The following is a 14,676-nucleotide window of genomic DNA, read 5'->3' as shown; positions in this document are numbered from 1 at the left end:
AACCTTCTTTTGCATGAAGACATGATTTTGTATTTAGTAAGGAGACAGGGTCTAAATTGGGACATACACTGTACTGTATGTCTCCAGTCTGTGTGTCTGCGGAGATAAATCGTTTTCACATGGAACACTAATGTATGTAACGTAGTCGGGCTGCTTTTGTCCCGATTCGATTTAAATTGCGATTCTCACAATTCTTCCATATTGCTGATTGTTGTAGATTAAAAGCCCAAAAAAAAATGTTTAAAACTTTTTTCTTTTGCTAGTCATTTTTCTTTTATTTCAATTAGAAAAAAACAACAGAGTAGACAGACCATCATTCTGCTGCTATAACGCCCAAGAAGACCAGTAAAAAGATCAATAAAAACAATAAAAATGACAAAAATTTTATAATGGTTTATCTTTATTTATTTGAAAAAAATAGATTTTTTTAAGAAAAAAAATATTTTTAAATTGTGAAGCAAAAAAAATCCAGGTTTCCCCACCCTTATAATGTAGTAATATGTTTTCTCATGCACCTATGAATGACATCTGCACAATAATTTAATTAATTTTGCTTTTATCTTAATATAATTCATGATGTTATTGTGACTTTCCTATTTGTCTTTTCTTTTATGCTTTTTGACAGCATCTGTAACCATTTTAATGTGTCATGTAAAGCACTTTGAATTGTCTTGTTCATGAATACCAATAAACTTGTGTTGTAAATGTTATTATTAAGCATTATGACCAATTACTGCTTTCACTCTGGGTTTTTTTTTATAAAGTATAGAAACTGTATGCATGCGAGAGACACAACTCACATGTTTGTCATCTCTTGGGAGGATGAAGAGGTGGTGGCTCCTGGAACTGGGGTTGGAACCCGCTCCGATAAGGAGCTTACCTGCAAATTCAGAAATAGAATTTTATGACTCTGAACAAGGTTTGGTCAAAGATTTGGTGATTACGATCAGAATTAATCACCCAATATGTTCAGATTACGTCCCCAATACAGCGGGGAAACTTCAAGGAGCTTTGCTGTTTTTTCTCTTACTTCCTTCTCTTCCTTCTGTTTAGCTTTTTTGTACTTTCTTTCAATAAATTGGAGCCGTTTAGGTTTGTCATCGGGATTTTTGCAACGAAAAAACAAAAATAAACATGCAGCATGCAAACATGGAAAGGGATTATTTATCCTCATGTTAGTCCTTAACATAGTAGTTAAGAATTGTAAAAAACTAAAATCACAGAAGTCCTGATCTAGTTGACAAGAAAAGTTTGTTTATTTTCCAGGATGGCAAATTAAACCACATGATTCCTACAAATGTCATTTGCAGACACAGATTGGAGACGACATCATGTCTGCTGGATGACAGCTCTGCCATACGTGCAGGTGGGTGATCAATAATTAACACAAGCTGGATAAAGTCAGCAGGAAGTGTTTGTGGACATGGTGTACACTGACTCATGTCTAGTCAAGTTAATTTTTGACATAAATGTTTTAAATGACGCAGAGATAAGCTGTGCAGCTGCATTGGTTGATAAATGTTGTGATTTATATGAATATAAAAATATAAATGCCATATATTTATATGGTGTGACAGGAGGTTCTTTTCTGGTGTTGGTTGGATATTTCACAGTTTCTCTTTCCGGTTTTGTTTTTCAGTTTTGTTTTTCCTTATTAACCCAACTGACTGAATATTAATATTATTTTCATTTTTTCATTTTATTTTAAGACTTTTCTGAACCTAAATTAAACAGATTATTGTGGTTAATTTCCCGTTTCCTGTTTTCCTTCCTGTGGTGAATGAATAAAGACTGAACTCTGTATTCACCGACCAAATGACAGACATGAACCTGTTGCAGCTTCTGAAACGAATCATTAGACACAGTAAATTCCAGTTAGATATTAGAGAAATATTGGAGCTTGTTTACAAGTGACTCTGATGTCTGTACAGCTCTCTAACGAAGTTTTACTTCTTGCGTTTACAACATTTTCTACTGCTAAACACCTGCTCTTCCTGCAAATGATGATAATAATAATAATAATAATAATAATAATAATAATTAAATTCTGTTCAAAGCAGAGAAACAATAAAAAAAATGAAAAATGAAAAAAAAAAAGCAACAAATTCCCAAAAGTCAACTAACTTAAATCTAGAGGAAAAATGAGGTATTTTAGAAACTGTAATTTTGATTTGAGTACATATAACGGATGTAACAGAAGAGCATCTATGATACCAGGATGCTTCTGGTGAGTGTGAAAGCCGCTACCTTCTTCCAGGCAGCAGCGATGGATTTGTGCAGGCCGTAGGGTCGAAGGACCTGCAGCCCCTCGCAGGTGTTGTACATCTGCCGACATACAAAGATGAAAGCTCCACAAAGCGTGCGAGATGACTCAGATTGGGTCTGTGACAGCAATTCCTCATCCAGCAGTTTTAGGGTGAACCGGAGGATCACATGAGCAGCGACGGTCCTGCAAAGGAGAGAAGACAGAAATACTGGAGACTGATAAAAGGAGATGACTGTAAAAAAACTGCAATGTGTCGTACAAAAGTCCTGATCCCAGTTCGTTGTTAGTATTTCAATGTCTACCTTTGATCTGTCCACATTGTTGATGGAAATATGTAATACATAATTATATTAAAGCCATTAAACTTTCCTTGTAATTCTTTAATTAAAGACAGTTGATTAAAGAAAACACCCAGTGATGAGGTTGTATTCATACAAAGCAGATTTAGTTTTCACAAAAGATGGATACGATTAATGGTTCAAAACCACAGACTTGTTCAACAGACGGGAGTAGAGCTGCACAATATATTGTTTTAGCATCGTCATAGCAACGTTTGTGTGACGTGCAACAGTCACACAGCAGGTCCTGCAATGTAGGAGGCAAAAAAACTTAAAATTTTCTCATCAACTTCATCAATGTCTGACACACAGGTTTGTTTACTGCCACTATATTTATGATAAAAAATCAGGTTCACACATGAGCGAAACGTGTATTCAGGTCCAAACACAATAATAAGAAGCAATAAAAGATAATAACTCTTAAATGCAGACAAAAACCAGACCTGATCAGTGCAGCAAAGCCATCTGTTGCAAATTCCAGTGTCTTTTTTTTTTCATTTATTGTGGGGTTAGAAATAAAACCACAATCAAAATGTTATTTTTTTGGATGATATTTGCAGCTGCAGAGTGGAGGGTCAACATAATAAATATAAAGCTCTTATTTATTTTCCAATATTTTTACAGTGCAGATCTGCAGGATTAATTATTCCTATTTAACAGTGAAAACTGAAGCTACACACACATCTCACCTCTCGCTGTGCACTCCAACTAGATTTTCCTCATATAAGAAAAGAGCCAATCCTCTGTCAGTGTTTGCGATGTGCGCCAGAACATCTGCAACGAGAGTCAGTGTTGCTGCAGGAGACGTGAGATTAACCTGAAACCACAGAAGAAAAAAGATCCAACAGCTTCACAAACAAGTGGACATCCAGTTAAAAGCCTGATCAATCTCCTGCTGTTTTAATGAGTTTAATGATCAGAAATGTTTTGATTATGTTCGTCGTCACAGCAACAGCCTGGATAAATCTTCTGTTTTCTTCTCAACTGTTACTTGTGCAAATGAGTAAAAGTACTTCACCAGTGGACAATGTTGTGCATGTTTGTAGTTTCTGAACGTGTGTGTGAAGACGTGTGTGTGAGACCTGCTGTCCACTGAGCAGTGCTTTAACAGGAGCCAGTAGAGTCTCTATGACAGGAGTCTGGTAGAGACATTCTGCTGCACAGTCTGTCCGATCACACAGCATCCACAGCACCTCCATCACCAGACTGCTGGGCGACAGGGAGTCTGAGCACAAACACACACACACCTTGACAACTGAACACATACAATCAAATGTTACATGTAGGATAGATATCACTAAATATTGTCATATATTTTACAATTTACCATGAAGAAGCAGTTTTAAGATGATCTATAACACCAACTTCTATGTCATTAAGAAAACTTAAAATGATGGTTAGAAAAACATATTATATATGTATACATACAGTTGTGCTCATATGTCTTCATCCCCTTTCATTAAAGAAAAGGCTGAATTTACAACTCAGACTTAAAAAAGGAACAATAACTAAAAATTTGCAAAAGTATAATTTAGTAATATAAGACACTGTTTTTTCATTTAATTGAGTTGAAGAAAGAAAAAAAACCAAATGAGAGACTTTTCTGTTGAACAGTGGGACAAAATACCTGTCAACAGGTGCAGAAGTCTGACTGAGAGGAACAGAAAACACCTGACTGGAGCGGAAACATTAAAGGATTCTTCAACTAAATATTACTTTATGAGTGATGTAATATGTAATAAATTATCTTATTTGTTTGCTTTTTAAAAACATATTTCTATTGAACCAGAATTAGAAAATAATGTCATGATTTTCATCAAATTTTAATTTATTATTACTTTAGTCAATTTCAGCTTATTTTACAGGCAGCTGTTTTTTTCCTTCTTTAATGAAAGGGTATGGATAAATATGAGCACAACTGTATGTGTATGTTTGTGTACATGTATTTGCCTGTAGATATGCGTGAGTAAGGATGTATATATGTATGGGTATATATGTCTACGTATATGTAGGTGTGTGTATTATTACATAGAACATTGTTGTATCATGCGTACATCTAAATTACATCAAAGTGTTTTCAATGCAAAGCCAGAAACCAAACTAATATCAGGCTGCAGCTTCTAGACGAACCTAAAACAGGAAGATTATCCTTGTTATTTATTATTAGAGGGCAAGTCATGAGAGTTTATAAGTTAGACTTTTTATTCCTTTATGAAAATGCATTTGTATGTCCTACGTTTTTATTTGTCTTATATCTGTATGTTCTTCTCTTTTGTTTTTTATTTTGTTTTTATATTCTAAATATACTAAAAATACTTCAATTAATCCAAATCTAACTGCTTCTAATACAATGTGACCAACTAAAAAATACCCGAGACGTAGCAAAACAGTGAAGATTTTCCCAACCTAGGGAAAAAAACTAAATGTTTGTGTTCTTTTGCTTGGAGCCGCTGCATAAAGCAGCTTTACATTCACACATCTACTGATCAGTTCCAACTCTGATACGTTCACATCAACGTTTGTCAACGACATACTCAGGATTTTACTTTGTTCTGCAGAAACATAATTAAAATGCTAGTTAAGGTCATGAGACTGCAGATGACACAGCAGAAAGGAGATGATCTTATGACCAAAGTCAAGATGGAGAACATTATTGATCGCTGGCAGGAAAGTTGCTGCTGTGTAACTCCTGAGCAATAAAGTCTTTCAGGAGACGCTAGAGTCCTGCCCAACTCTGTACAAGGTTAAAAGATAAAAGATACGGTGGGAGGAGTGACTGCGTGCCTCATGGGGAAGGTCATCATGTTCCAAAACTCGTTGACGTAGCTGATATGGGTGTGGGAGTGGACGGGCCCCACCTGTGTGTGAGGTATTGGTGTGCAGAGGCTTGGGGTGTCGATACATGATGTTAATCAGGATGATTACCAGGTCGGTCAGACTAACAGGATCTGAAAACAAAAGGGCAGTAAATGAGTTCATCTGTGGACACAACCTCCCGTCTGGACGTGGATATGAGGAGGAAATAACTCTGGAGTCCGAGTCGAGGCCTCTGTGATCATTGTGCATTAAGATTCTCTGTGCAGGATGAGTTTTAGTATCAGCAGGACTTTAAACTGCCTGAAATGTGCATCAGTGCTGCCATTTGCAGCTCTGACACGAGCAGAGGAGATGTACAGACAGAGATACTCATGGAGGATAAATCATTGCTTTTCCTGACCTTTTGCATCGCTGGATTAAATGATGAACCAGACAAATAATTCAGAATATGAAGCTATTTGATGTGTCTGCTCGGATATGATGTGATACAATAATGCCAGAAACAAATACATTTTGCTGTCTATACAGAAAAATCCATCTTTCTCTAATCCCTATGTGTGAAAAACAAAGAGTAATCTGAGCGTAACGCTGATCTGAAACAGTCCCCTGGAAATATTCCCATCCGCTCACCAAAGCTTAGGTTCATAGGAATCATCTAGAATAAATGTTCAAGTAAAATAAATAACTAGCTGGACATGGTTAAGTTAAAATCCATAAAGACAAAAAAAATATCTAAAGTCTCCATAAAATAAAGTGTTGCTCAAACACATGTGGGTGGTGCTCATTTCAAGGTGTGGAAAGATTCAATTCAGGCCATTTACTGTGTCTTCATGGCATAAAAATGCCTTTAAAGGAGAGTGATGAGCTAAAATAAGTCAGACGGGTCTGATTCAGCTGTCTGACTCTGAACTACTCACTGCTTGGTAACTTTATCAGTTATTAAAACGGGGTGGAGAAGATTAAAACCACTGCTCCTGAAGAACAGAGACAGAGCTACGTGTGTTCTGATTAGACACATTCTTGCAGGAGATTATGCATCATAAAGATTGGATGGATTATTTTGCCATAAAAAAAAAACGAGAGGAGAGATGACAATCAGCACATTGCAATAAAACATCTGTTGCTCTTTAACTCAATTCTCCAGTTATGTAACACATGAGTTTCAGTCAGGTCTGCAATCCCAGACATGTCACTCGGGTGTAGCGTCGCACCTTTCTGCTTCCTCATGGTGACGGGAAAGAGCTTTCTTCCATTGGTGTAGATGATGAGTTTGCCCAGGACACATACCGAGTGGACAAACAACACATATTCAAGCTCCTTTCCAGAATAAACGCTCCTCTGAGCTGAACCTGAAAAATAAACAGAAAACGAGAATGTTTCCTGCAATCACAACAAGTTAAAAAAAATGTTTAACCCAAATGAAACAGCTGGAGGGCAACGAAAAATACATCTTTTCATTCCCACTTCTTTTTTTTTTTTTTTCTGATGACTGATCTCAGTTTAAAGCAAACATTTCAAAAAAGAAAGAAAGCGCCAAACGACTTGGTTGAGGTGAAATTCTTGCATATAAGCAGCAGAAAGGTGGCAGTAAATGATTCCCGCTGATACGTGCATGTCACAGAATCCAGCTGTCAGCTAATAAGGCAAAGTAAAGGAAAGGCAGTTCAGATACTTTCAACTTTTTTCTTAGACTGGTTAAGTTTCATGTTGATCAACTAAATCCTGATGCAAGATGCATGTTTATATGTTTCAGTTCTTATTTTACATTAACACACACACACACACACAGGTAAAATCAGTATTTTAAAGATGCTCTTCATCACAAGGTCCAGTTTTCTGCCTTCTGTCTGAAATGAAAAACCCAATCTAAGGAAGGATATCTTCACAACTGCAGGAGCTACATGTACAATGTTGGTCTCGACATGAGGCGAGTGCACGAGTGTCAGAATCCAGATGTGTGTTACTGTGTCAGAGTGAATCCATCTGGAACACAGAAGTCAATGTAAACAGTTTCTATGTCCTAAAAGAAGCCAAAATCATTGAGGATTTACTGTCTGATGAGAGGAAAAGGAAAAAGGGAAACAGAACATGGGAAGGGATGCATCAACGCAGGTAAATATCTCAGGAAGCATCGGCTGATGATGATGATGGACTGTCAGTCATGAGAGTCACGTGTTTTGTTAGATGCCCATGCTTTGGGTTTAAAACAGTTTTATTTGGATTCTAGTGGTGAAATCTTTTAGCTGAGTCATTCAGTTATGCTGTTCGGGTCGCTGCTGTACTGCTTGTGTTAAAGGCTGCCGCCGTACAGACGTTAAAACAGGAAGTTCCGCCTTCTCATTTTTATAATTTCATGAGTGAAAAAAAGGAAATCTTCATTAATTCTTCCTCAGTTTGATGGAAACGTGTCCTTCAGACATGACAACGCCGCTTCCTGCAGCGTCCCTGAAGTTCAGACAAGCAAAAACCCGACAGCGCTCAGAAAACTCGCCATCCTTCCTGGGGAGTGAATTAAAGGCGGAGGAGTCGACGTATTGCTGCTCATCCAAGACGAAGGTCACGGTGTTCAGACTGGAGGAGCCAGCTGGCTTACAGGAGATAACACACCGACATGAACTACCCATACACACATGTATTTGCTCTGATTTGTTGAATCTAAGCTGTGAGACGTTCTACTGTTAGAACTAAGATTGTAATTTCAGATCAGGTTTCATTAATAATTACAAATCAGGACGCAGAAAGCAGAGCAAGTTGGAAAACAAGCCATGAATTTCTGACTAATAATAAGTCACTGAAATCACACATGTTGACTTGTGTTTATTTTGCAGCTGTTTGTAAGAATGTCCGTTTATTCAGTTTCCGCCTTTTTTCCTTTCACTTGTTTTTTTTCTCTTTTTCTTCAGTGCAATTCATCAAAACATTTCTGATCATCCCACCACCCTGTTCAGGTCTCCCTCCCATCAGAACGCCAACACACACATCAATCCTTCCATGTGGCTCGTTATTAGTCAGAAACTCTCAGACCCTCCAATCAGAGCTGAATATCATCATGCACTTTATATTTTGTGTTTTATTTTGTATTTACTGTATAGAACCAAAAAAAATAAAATGTTTAATATCCTTTCCTAAAAGCCTTGAATAACTGGTCTTTACTCTTGTGGTCTGGAGCGTCACATTTATCCGCATTTAATCTTCAGAAACTTTATGGAAAAAAGACTGTATTTAGATATATTTTGTATAATTATGAGAAACAACTTTTTATTGCACAGATGTGCAACATTGAAGTAACTGTAAAATAAAAACATAGTACACAGGTATCTGGCCTTCTGGCAGGAAGCTCATCTTATTTATCTCATTTTAGCTCTTAGTTGTTTGACCTTAAAAGCCACACAGCCAAATATTTCAAAATAACCCAATTCCCAAAAAATGCACCTTCAGGGACAAAGGTTTCAGAGAGAAGAAGCTGAAGAGACATTAATGGTTGTGAAATCAATTCAGAGCATGTAGATTTTCACCTACAGTTTAAAAACTCATCAGACAGAAATAATCTAATCCAACAGCAGTTTGCAACAAGTCATGTGATGGAGAAGGATCGTACTAAACTAAAGAAAGCACGCCTCGTTCTGTTAGACAGCTGCAGTGGTCAGATCTGTGGCGGGAGGAGAGGAGGAGTGGAGGAAATGCAAACAGGAAAAAGTTCCTACAAAACTGAAAATCAGGAAAGAAATTTCACAAGAGCACAGAAGATGCACATGTTCGTATAAAAGAGCCAAACCTGGAGAGGGACATTGTGACAAGGCCACCTCGTCACAGTGATGGGAACAGGGTACAGGAGGGTCACTTACCTGGGTGTCGAACATGTCTGCTGGGAATGAACGAGAAACGGGATCAACGGGTGTGCGATGTCTAAATAGCCACGAAATGCGGCAGTGACGGCACCATCCGGTGCCCCACTGAACGTGGCAAGGCGCCAGAGTTTTTGTTTGTGTTCTGTATGTTTCAAATGTGGGAAATGTACGAGGTTTACCGATGTATCTAGATTTTGGTGTGTATGTATTAATGTGGGGAGTTAGGAGAAACCTGTTCTTTGTGATAATGAGGGAGTTCCTGGTGGGCGGGGCTTGGGATTCAGAAGACGCGCATTTTGGAGTTGTAGCGGTGGAGAGCGAGGAGTCGAGATTGGAGCGTAGCAAGTCGTGTGTTATTGGAGCTGGAGAGGTTTACTAGTGGAATCGGTGTAAATAGTTCTACATATTGGTCACTGTATATATTTCTGCACGTTGGTGGATTGTCCAGGAACGAATAAAAAACACCTCAAACGAAGTCACGACTGCGCCATCTTATTGGGAACAGCAGAGGACCTCGTGACAGACATTTCCACAAAAAACAGTGACTGGAACTAGAAAACAGACATATTTGCATGCAGGCAGACGTTTAAAACAGTTTTGAAGCAGAGCAGTAAAATATCAAAGAGTAAAAACAAGGAAAGCTCAAGTTCTCAGAGTTTGGTCTCAACTAAAGCAATTAGAGTCATTTAACCCCAGATAAGCATGTGAACCTGCCAGAGCCATAAACAAAGCTGGGTTTATGAGTTTGAGGACTGTTTAACTCACCAGGACTCTTCTGCAGCCCTGGAGGAGAATCAGTGTTCTCACGTGCGAAGCGTTCACAGGATTCATTGTAGTGGATGCACTGCTGAACAGCTGCGACAATCTGACAGGGAAGAAAAAGGAAGAGGAAACCGCAGCATCTCGCTGAAAATGAGCTGAAATATGAGAGAACTCTATCAGTCTGTAAACACAGCTTTTTCTTTTAATGAAGAAGGTTCAGAGTAAGATTTCCACATCAATGTAAAAGCAGCTCTGGTTTCCAGCGTCTTGGTGTGAAGAAGTTCCCTTTAGGGCAACGTTTCCCCCCCGCCCTGCATGTTTTAGACACGTTTTCCTTCAAAGCACCTGAGTCAGATGATTGAACTTCCTCAACGAGCCCTTTACCTCATGCAGGTGTGGTCAGGTAGGGTTGCCTATAACCCTCCTGAGGAGCTGGATGGAGAAACACTGAACATAATGCTCGTCCACTCTGCTGCGTTTAAATGACAGGAACTTTCCTCAGGAGCTCAGAGGTTTAGAACACTGTTGTACACCACAGCGAGCAGACAGTCAAAATGCTTTACATCCAAAACCTGGTAAACTGCACCAAGTAGATTAAACAACAAAAACAAGGCCGCAGGCAGCATAAATAGGGTCCGAGCATCATGCCAACACCCCCCACAACTCGTCACAAAGCTTCCTGCTGAGTCTGGAGTCAGTCACATAAATCCTCTCAGACTACTTCGATCAAACAAGATGCATCCAATTTGAAAAATTGGGGGAAAAATGGGCGAAAATGGCAAGATGGTGGACACCTCTTTGCCATGGCAACGCTTGAGGTGTTACACATATGTGCCGAATTTTGTTTTCCCACGTCAAAGTTGACTTTATTGACCCCATTCTATGTTGGATGTTTATGTCTAGGGGGCGCTGTCGAGCCATTTTTGCATTGAAGTGATTGCGGACCATAGAATATGGAAAATTTCGCCAGGCTTGTGGTGTGTGCCAAGTTTCACAACTTTTCACGGGGGCTAGGGGTCAAATTTGAGCTAGTTGCGCAGATAGAGAACGAAAATAAACATTTCAACCACAATCGGGTCTGATCTGTACTTCTTTCAGCTCGGACCCAAAAAACCACCTCAGAATTTCTCAGCATGGCATCAAACTATTAACTAAATACAAGTTTTTAGCTTCTGCCTGTTTTTGGCTTTCAGGTCTTTAATGCCTTTTGTATAAAGAAATTAATTATCTGTGACTGAAAGAAATAAAAAGCGGAACAGTAGAAACTTGTGCAGAGTCTGAAGATCTAACAGGACAAACACACCAAAGCAAGCAGTTCTGGTCTGGCCCCTCTGTACCTCTCAGAGCTTCTGCAGCATCATTGTCACATTAGAGCTCTTAGATCAGAAGACCAGATGCTTCTTGTCGTCCCGAGGACTCGACTCGTGGAGACAGAGACTTTTCTGCAGTCGCCCCCACACTCTGGAACAGCCTCCCTCTTTCGGTGAGGTCTGCTGGGACTTTAAGTGGTCTTAAATCTCGTTTGAAAACTCATCTTTTTATGTTGGCTTTTAACTCTGGAGAGCAGGAGCACTCGGTCTTATCTGTCTTATTTTGTCTTTAACTATTGTGTTGTCTTTATTTTAGTGCTTTTAATGTTGATTTATTTGATTTTACCTGTACAGCACTTTGGTTACTTTGAGGTATGTGAAAGTGCTCTACAAATAAAGTTTGGATTGATTGATCCACACACACACACATCAACACTTGGACAACTTGCGGAGGAATTTTCAGCCTGATATTAGTTGGTCTGCTCTTACATTTTGACACACAAATAAAACAACATTTCTATTTAATAACAATTTCAGGACTATTCTGCCATAAAAAAGATAACCGTGTAAAAAGCCTGATTCCGGTTCGACATTCGTCATCCTGAACATTGCAAATCAGACGTGGGAATAATGGAACATAACGGCAATAGTTACACACTAGTTGTGTTTAGCAGAACGAGGATTTAGCATTGATAAGGAGGGTTCCCTTGTGGGCAAATCAGAATTCTTCCTGAGCCAGAAAACACTGACATGTCAAACATTTTCCTCTGGGAATGCCGGATATATTCTGAGTGAAAGAATAACTTTGTATGTTTGCATTTTGTTACCGTTTCCCAAGTTCGCTTACATATTGAACAGCTTTGTCTAAAACAAACATGAATCTACTGGAAAACATCTGAGGTCTGTTTGGTTTGTTGTTTCCCTCATAACAGATTTGCAGATTTTTGAGTAAATAACTCACCAAAGACTTGTATTTTCTCTCCAGAAGCCTGAGAACCACAGTCCGACTGTAGTAGCCATGCTGAGCCAGGGAAGAATCAGAAATGGAAAATATCGCAGCTTAGAGTGAAAACTGGATGAAATAGATGATCATTTTGAGAAAAAACAGAATACAGGAGTCTTAATTAAAATGTATTTTACCATCCACTTATTAAACCAGGTGGCTTTGATATCCAGCAAGGCCAGTAGATGGACTGGTTCCAGGGTTTTCTCTGAGGCTGTTGAGCCGTGTTCATGATGGAGTGAAAACAAGGAGAAGGTGCTTTCTATGACTTCCTCCATGTATCTGAAGTTGCACAGAGAGACAAAGGAATAAAGACATGAGTGTTGATAACTCGGGCATGGGAGGAGTTCGGCGAGGCCATGGAGAAAGACTTCCGGACGGCTTCGAGGAGATTCTGGTCCACCATCCGGCGGCTCAGGGGGGGGAAGCAGTGCTCCGTCAATACTGTGTACAGTGGAGATGGGGAGCTGCTGACCTCAACTCGGGACGTTGTGGGTCGGTGGAGGGAATACTTCGAAGACCTCCTCAATCCTACCAACACGGCTTCCCATGAGGGAGCAGAGCTGATGGACTCAGGGGTGGACTCTCCTATCTCTGGGGCTGAAGTCACTGAGGTGGTCAAAAAGCTCCTTGGCGGCAAGGCCCCGGGGGTGGATGAGATCCGCCCGGAGTTCCTTAAGGCTCTGGATGCTGTGGGGCTGTCCTGGCTGACACGCCTCTGCAGCATCGCGTGGACATCGGGGGCAGTACCGCTGGATTGGCAGACTGGGGTGGTGGTCCCCCTTTTTAAGAAGGGGGACCGGAGGGTGTGTTCCAATTACAGGGGAATCACACTCCTCAGCCTCCCTGGTAAGGTCTATTCAGGGGTCCTGGAGAGGAGGGTCCGCCGGATAGTCGAATCCCGGATTGAGGAGGAGCAGTGTGGTTTTCGTCCTGGTCGCGGAACAGTGGACCAGCTCTATACCCTCTCTGGGGTCCTGGAGGGGGCATGGGAGTTTGCCCAACCAGTCTACATGTGCTTTGTGGACCTGGAGAAGGCATTCGACCGTGTCCCCCGGGGGCTCCTGTGGGGGGTACTCCGGGAGTATGGGGTACCGGACCCCCTTGTACGAGCTGTCCGGTCCCTGTACGACAGGTGTCAGAGCTTGGTCCACATTGCCGGTAGTAAGTCGGATTCGTTTCCGGTGAGGGTTGGACTCCGCCAAGGCTGCCCTTTATCACCGATTCTGTTCATAACTTATATGGACAGAATTTCTAGGCGCAGCCGAGGGGTTGAGGGGATCCGACTTGGTGGCCTCAGGATTGGGTCCCTGCTTTTTGCGGATGACGTGGTCCTGTTGGCTTCATCTGGTCCTGATCTCCAGCTCTCGCTTGAGCGATTCGCGGCCGAGTGTGAAGCGGCTGGGATGCGAATCAGCACCTCAAAATCTGAGACCATGGTCCTCAGCCGGAATAGGGTGGATTGCCCTCTCCGGGTTGGGAGTGAGGTCCTGCCTCAAGTGGAGGAGTTTAAATATCTCGGGGTCTTGTTCACGAGTGAGGGAAGGATGGAGCGTGAGATCGACAGACGGATCGGTGCGGCGTCTGCAGTAATGCGGGCTCTGCGCCGGTCTGTCGTGGTGAAGAAGGAGCTGAGCCAGAAGGCGAAGCTCTCGATTTATCAGTCGATCTACGTTCCTACCCTCACCTATGGTCATGAGCTGTGGGTCGTGACCGAAAGAACGAGATCTCGTATACAGGCGGCTGAAATGAGTTTCCTCCGCAGGGTGGCCGGGCTCTCCCTTAGAGATAGAGTGAAGAGCTCGGTCATCTGGGAGGGGCTCAGAGTAGAGCCGCTGCTCCTTCGCATCGAGAGGAACCAGTTGAGGTGGCTCGGGCATCTGGTCAGGATGCCTCCTGGACGCCTCCCTGGTGAGGTGTTCCAGGCACGTCCCTCTGGGAGGAGACCCCGGGGATGACCCAGGACACGCTGGAGGGATTACATCTCTCGGCTGGCCTGGGAACGCCTCGGGATCCCCCCCGCAGAGTTGGCAAATGTGGCTGGGGAGAGGGAAGTCTGGGCTTCCCTGCTTAGGCTGCTGCCCCCGCGACCCGACCCCGGATAAGCGGCAGAAGATGGATGGATGGATGGATGGATGGATGGTGTTGATATATTTTAACTCAAACTGAACAGATTACCTTTCATATTATCAGTTCTTCTTATTTCCCACCAGATTTGACACAATTTGAACCGTCTGAGACAAACCAGGAAGGAGGAAACGACTCAACACTCACTTCTCTGGATGACGAATCCAGAAGTTGGTCACCTCCTTCTGGAAGTCATTCATCAATC

The 14,676-nt window shown here is 41.3% G+C and overlaps 1 protein-coding gene across 1 annotated transcript in view; it reads right to left on the bottom strand.

The window, feature by feature from the left end:
- Positions 1–14,676, bottom strand: part of tbc1d32 (TBC1 domain family, member 32) — a 168,832-nt gene that overhangs the window by 147,244 nt on the left and 6,912 nt on the right. The window contains exons 9-18 of the mRNA XM_079255902.1: positions 14,619–14,676; positions 12,482–12,626; positions 12,303–12,362; positions 10,035–10,134; positions 6,633–6,770; positions 5,463–5,552; positions 3,687–3,829; positions 3,294–3,421; positions 2,248–2,449; positions 801–880 (exon numbers count right to left, since the gene is read on the bottom strand). The exon at positions 14,619–14,676 is cut by the window's right edge and continues 4 nt beyond it. Coding sequence (XP_079112028.1) covers positions 801–880; positions 2,248–2,449; positions 3,294–3,421; positions 3,687–3,829; positions 5,463–5,552; positions 6,633–6,770; positions 10,035–10,134; positions 12,303–12,362; positions 12,482–12,626; positions 14,619–14,676 — 1,144 coding nt within the window. The remainder of the gene's footprint in view (positions 1–800; positions 881–2,247; positions 2,450–3,293; positions 3,422–3,686; positions 3,830–5,462; positions 5,553–6,632; positions 6,771–10,034; positions 10,135–12,302; positions 12,363–12,481; positions 12,627–14,618) is intronic.

This window comes from Telmatherina bonti, assembly GCF_933228915.1.
Source record: "Telmatherina bonti genome assembly, chromosome: 16".
NCBI classification, from domain to species: Eukaryota; Metazoa; Chordata; class Actinopteri; order Atheriniformes; family Telmatherinidae; genus Telmatherina; species Telmatherina bonti.
Note: the sequence above shows the minus strand (reverse complement) of the source record. Positions and strands in the feature narration are given on the sequence as shown.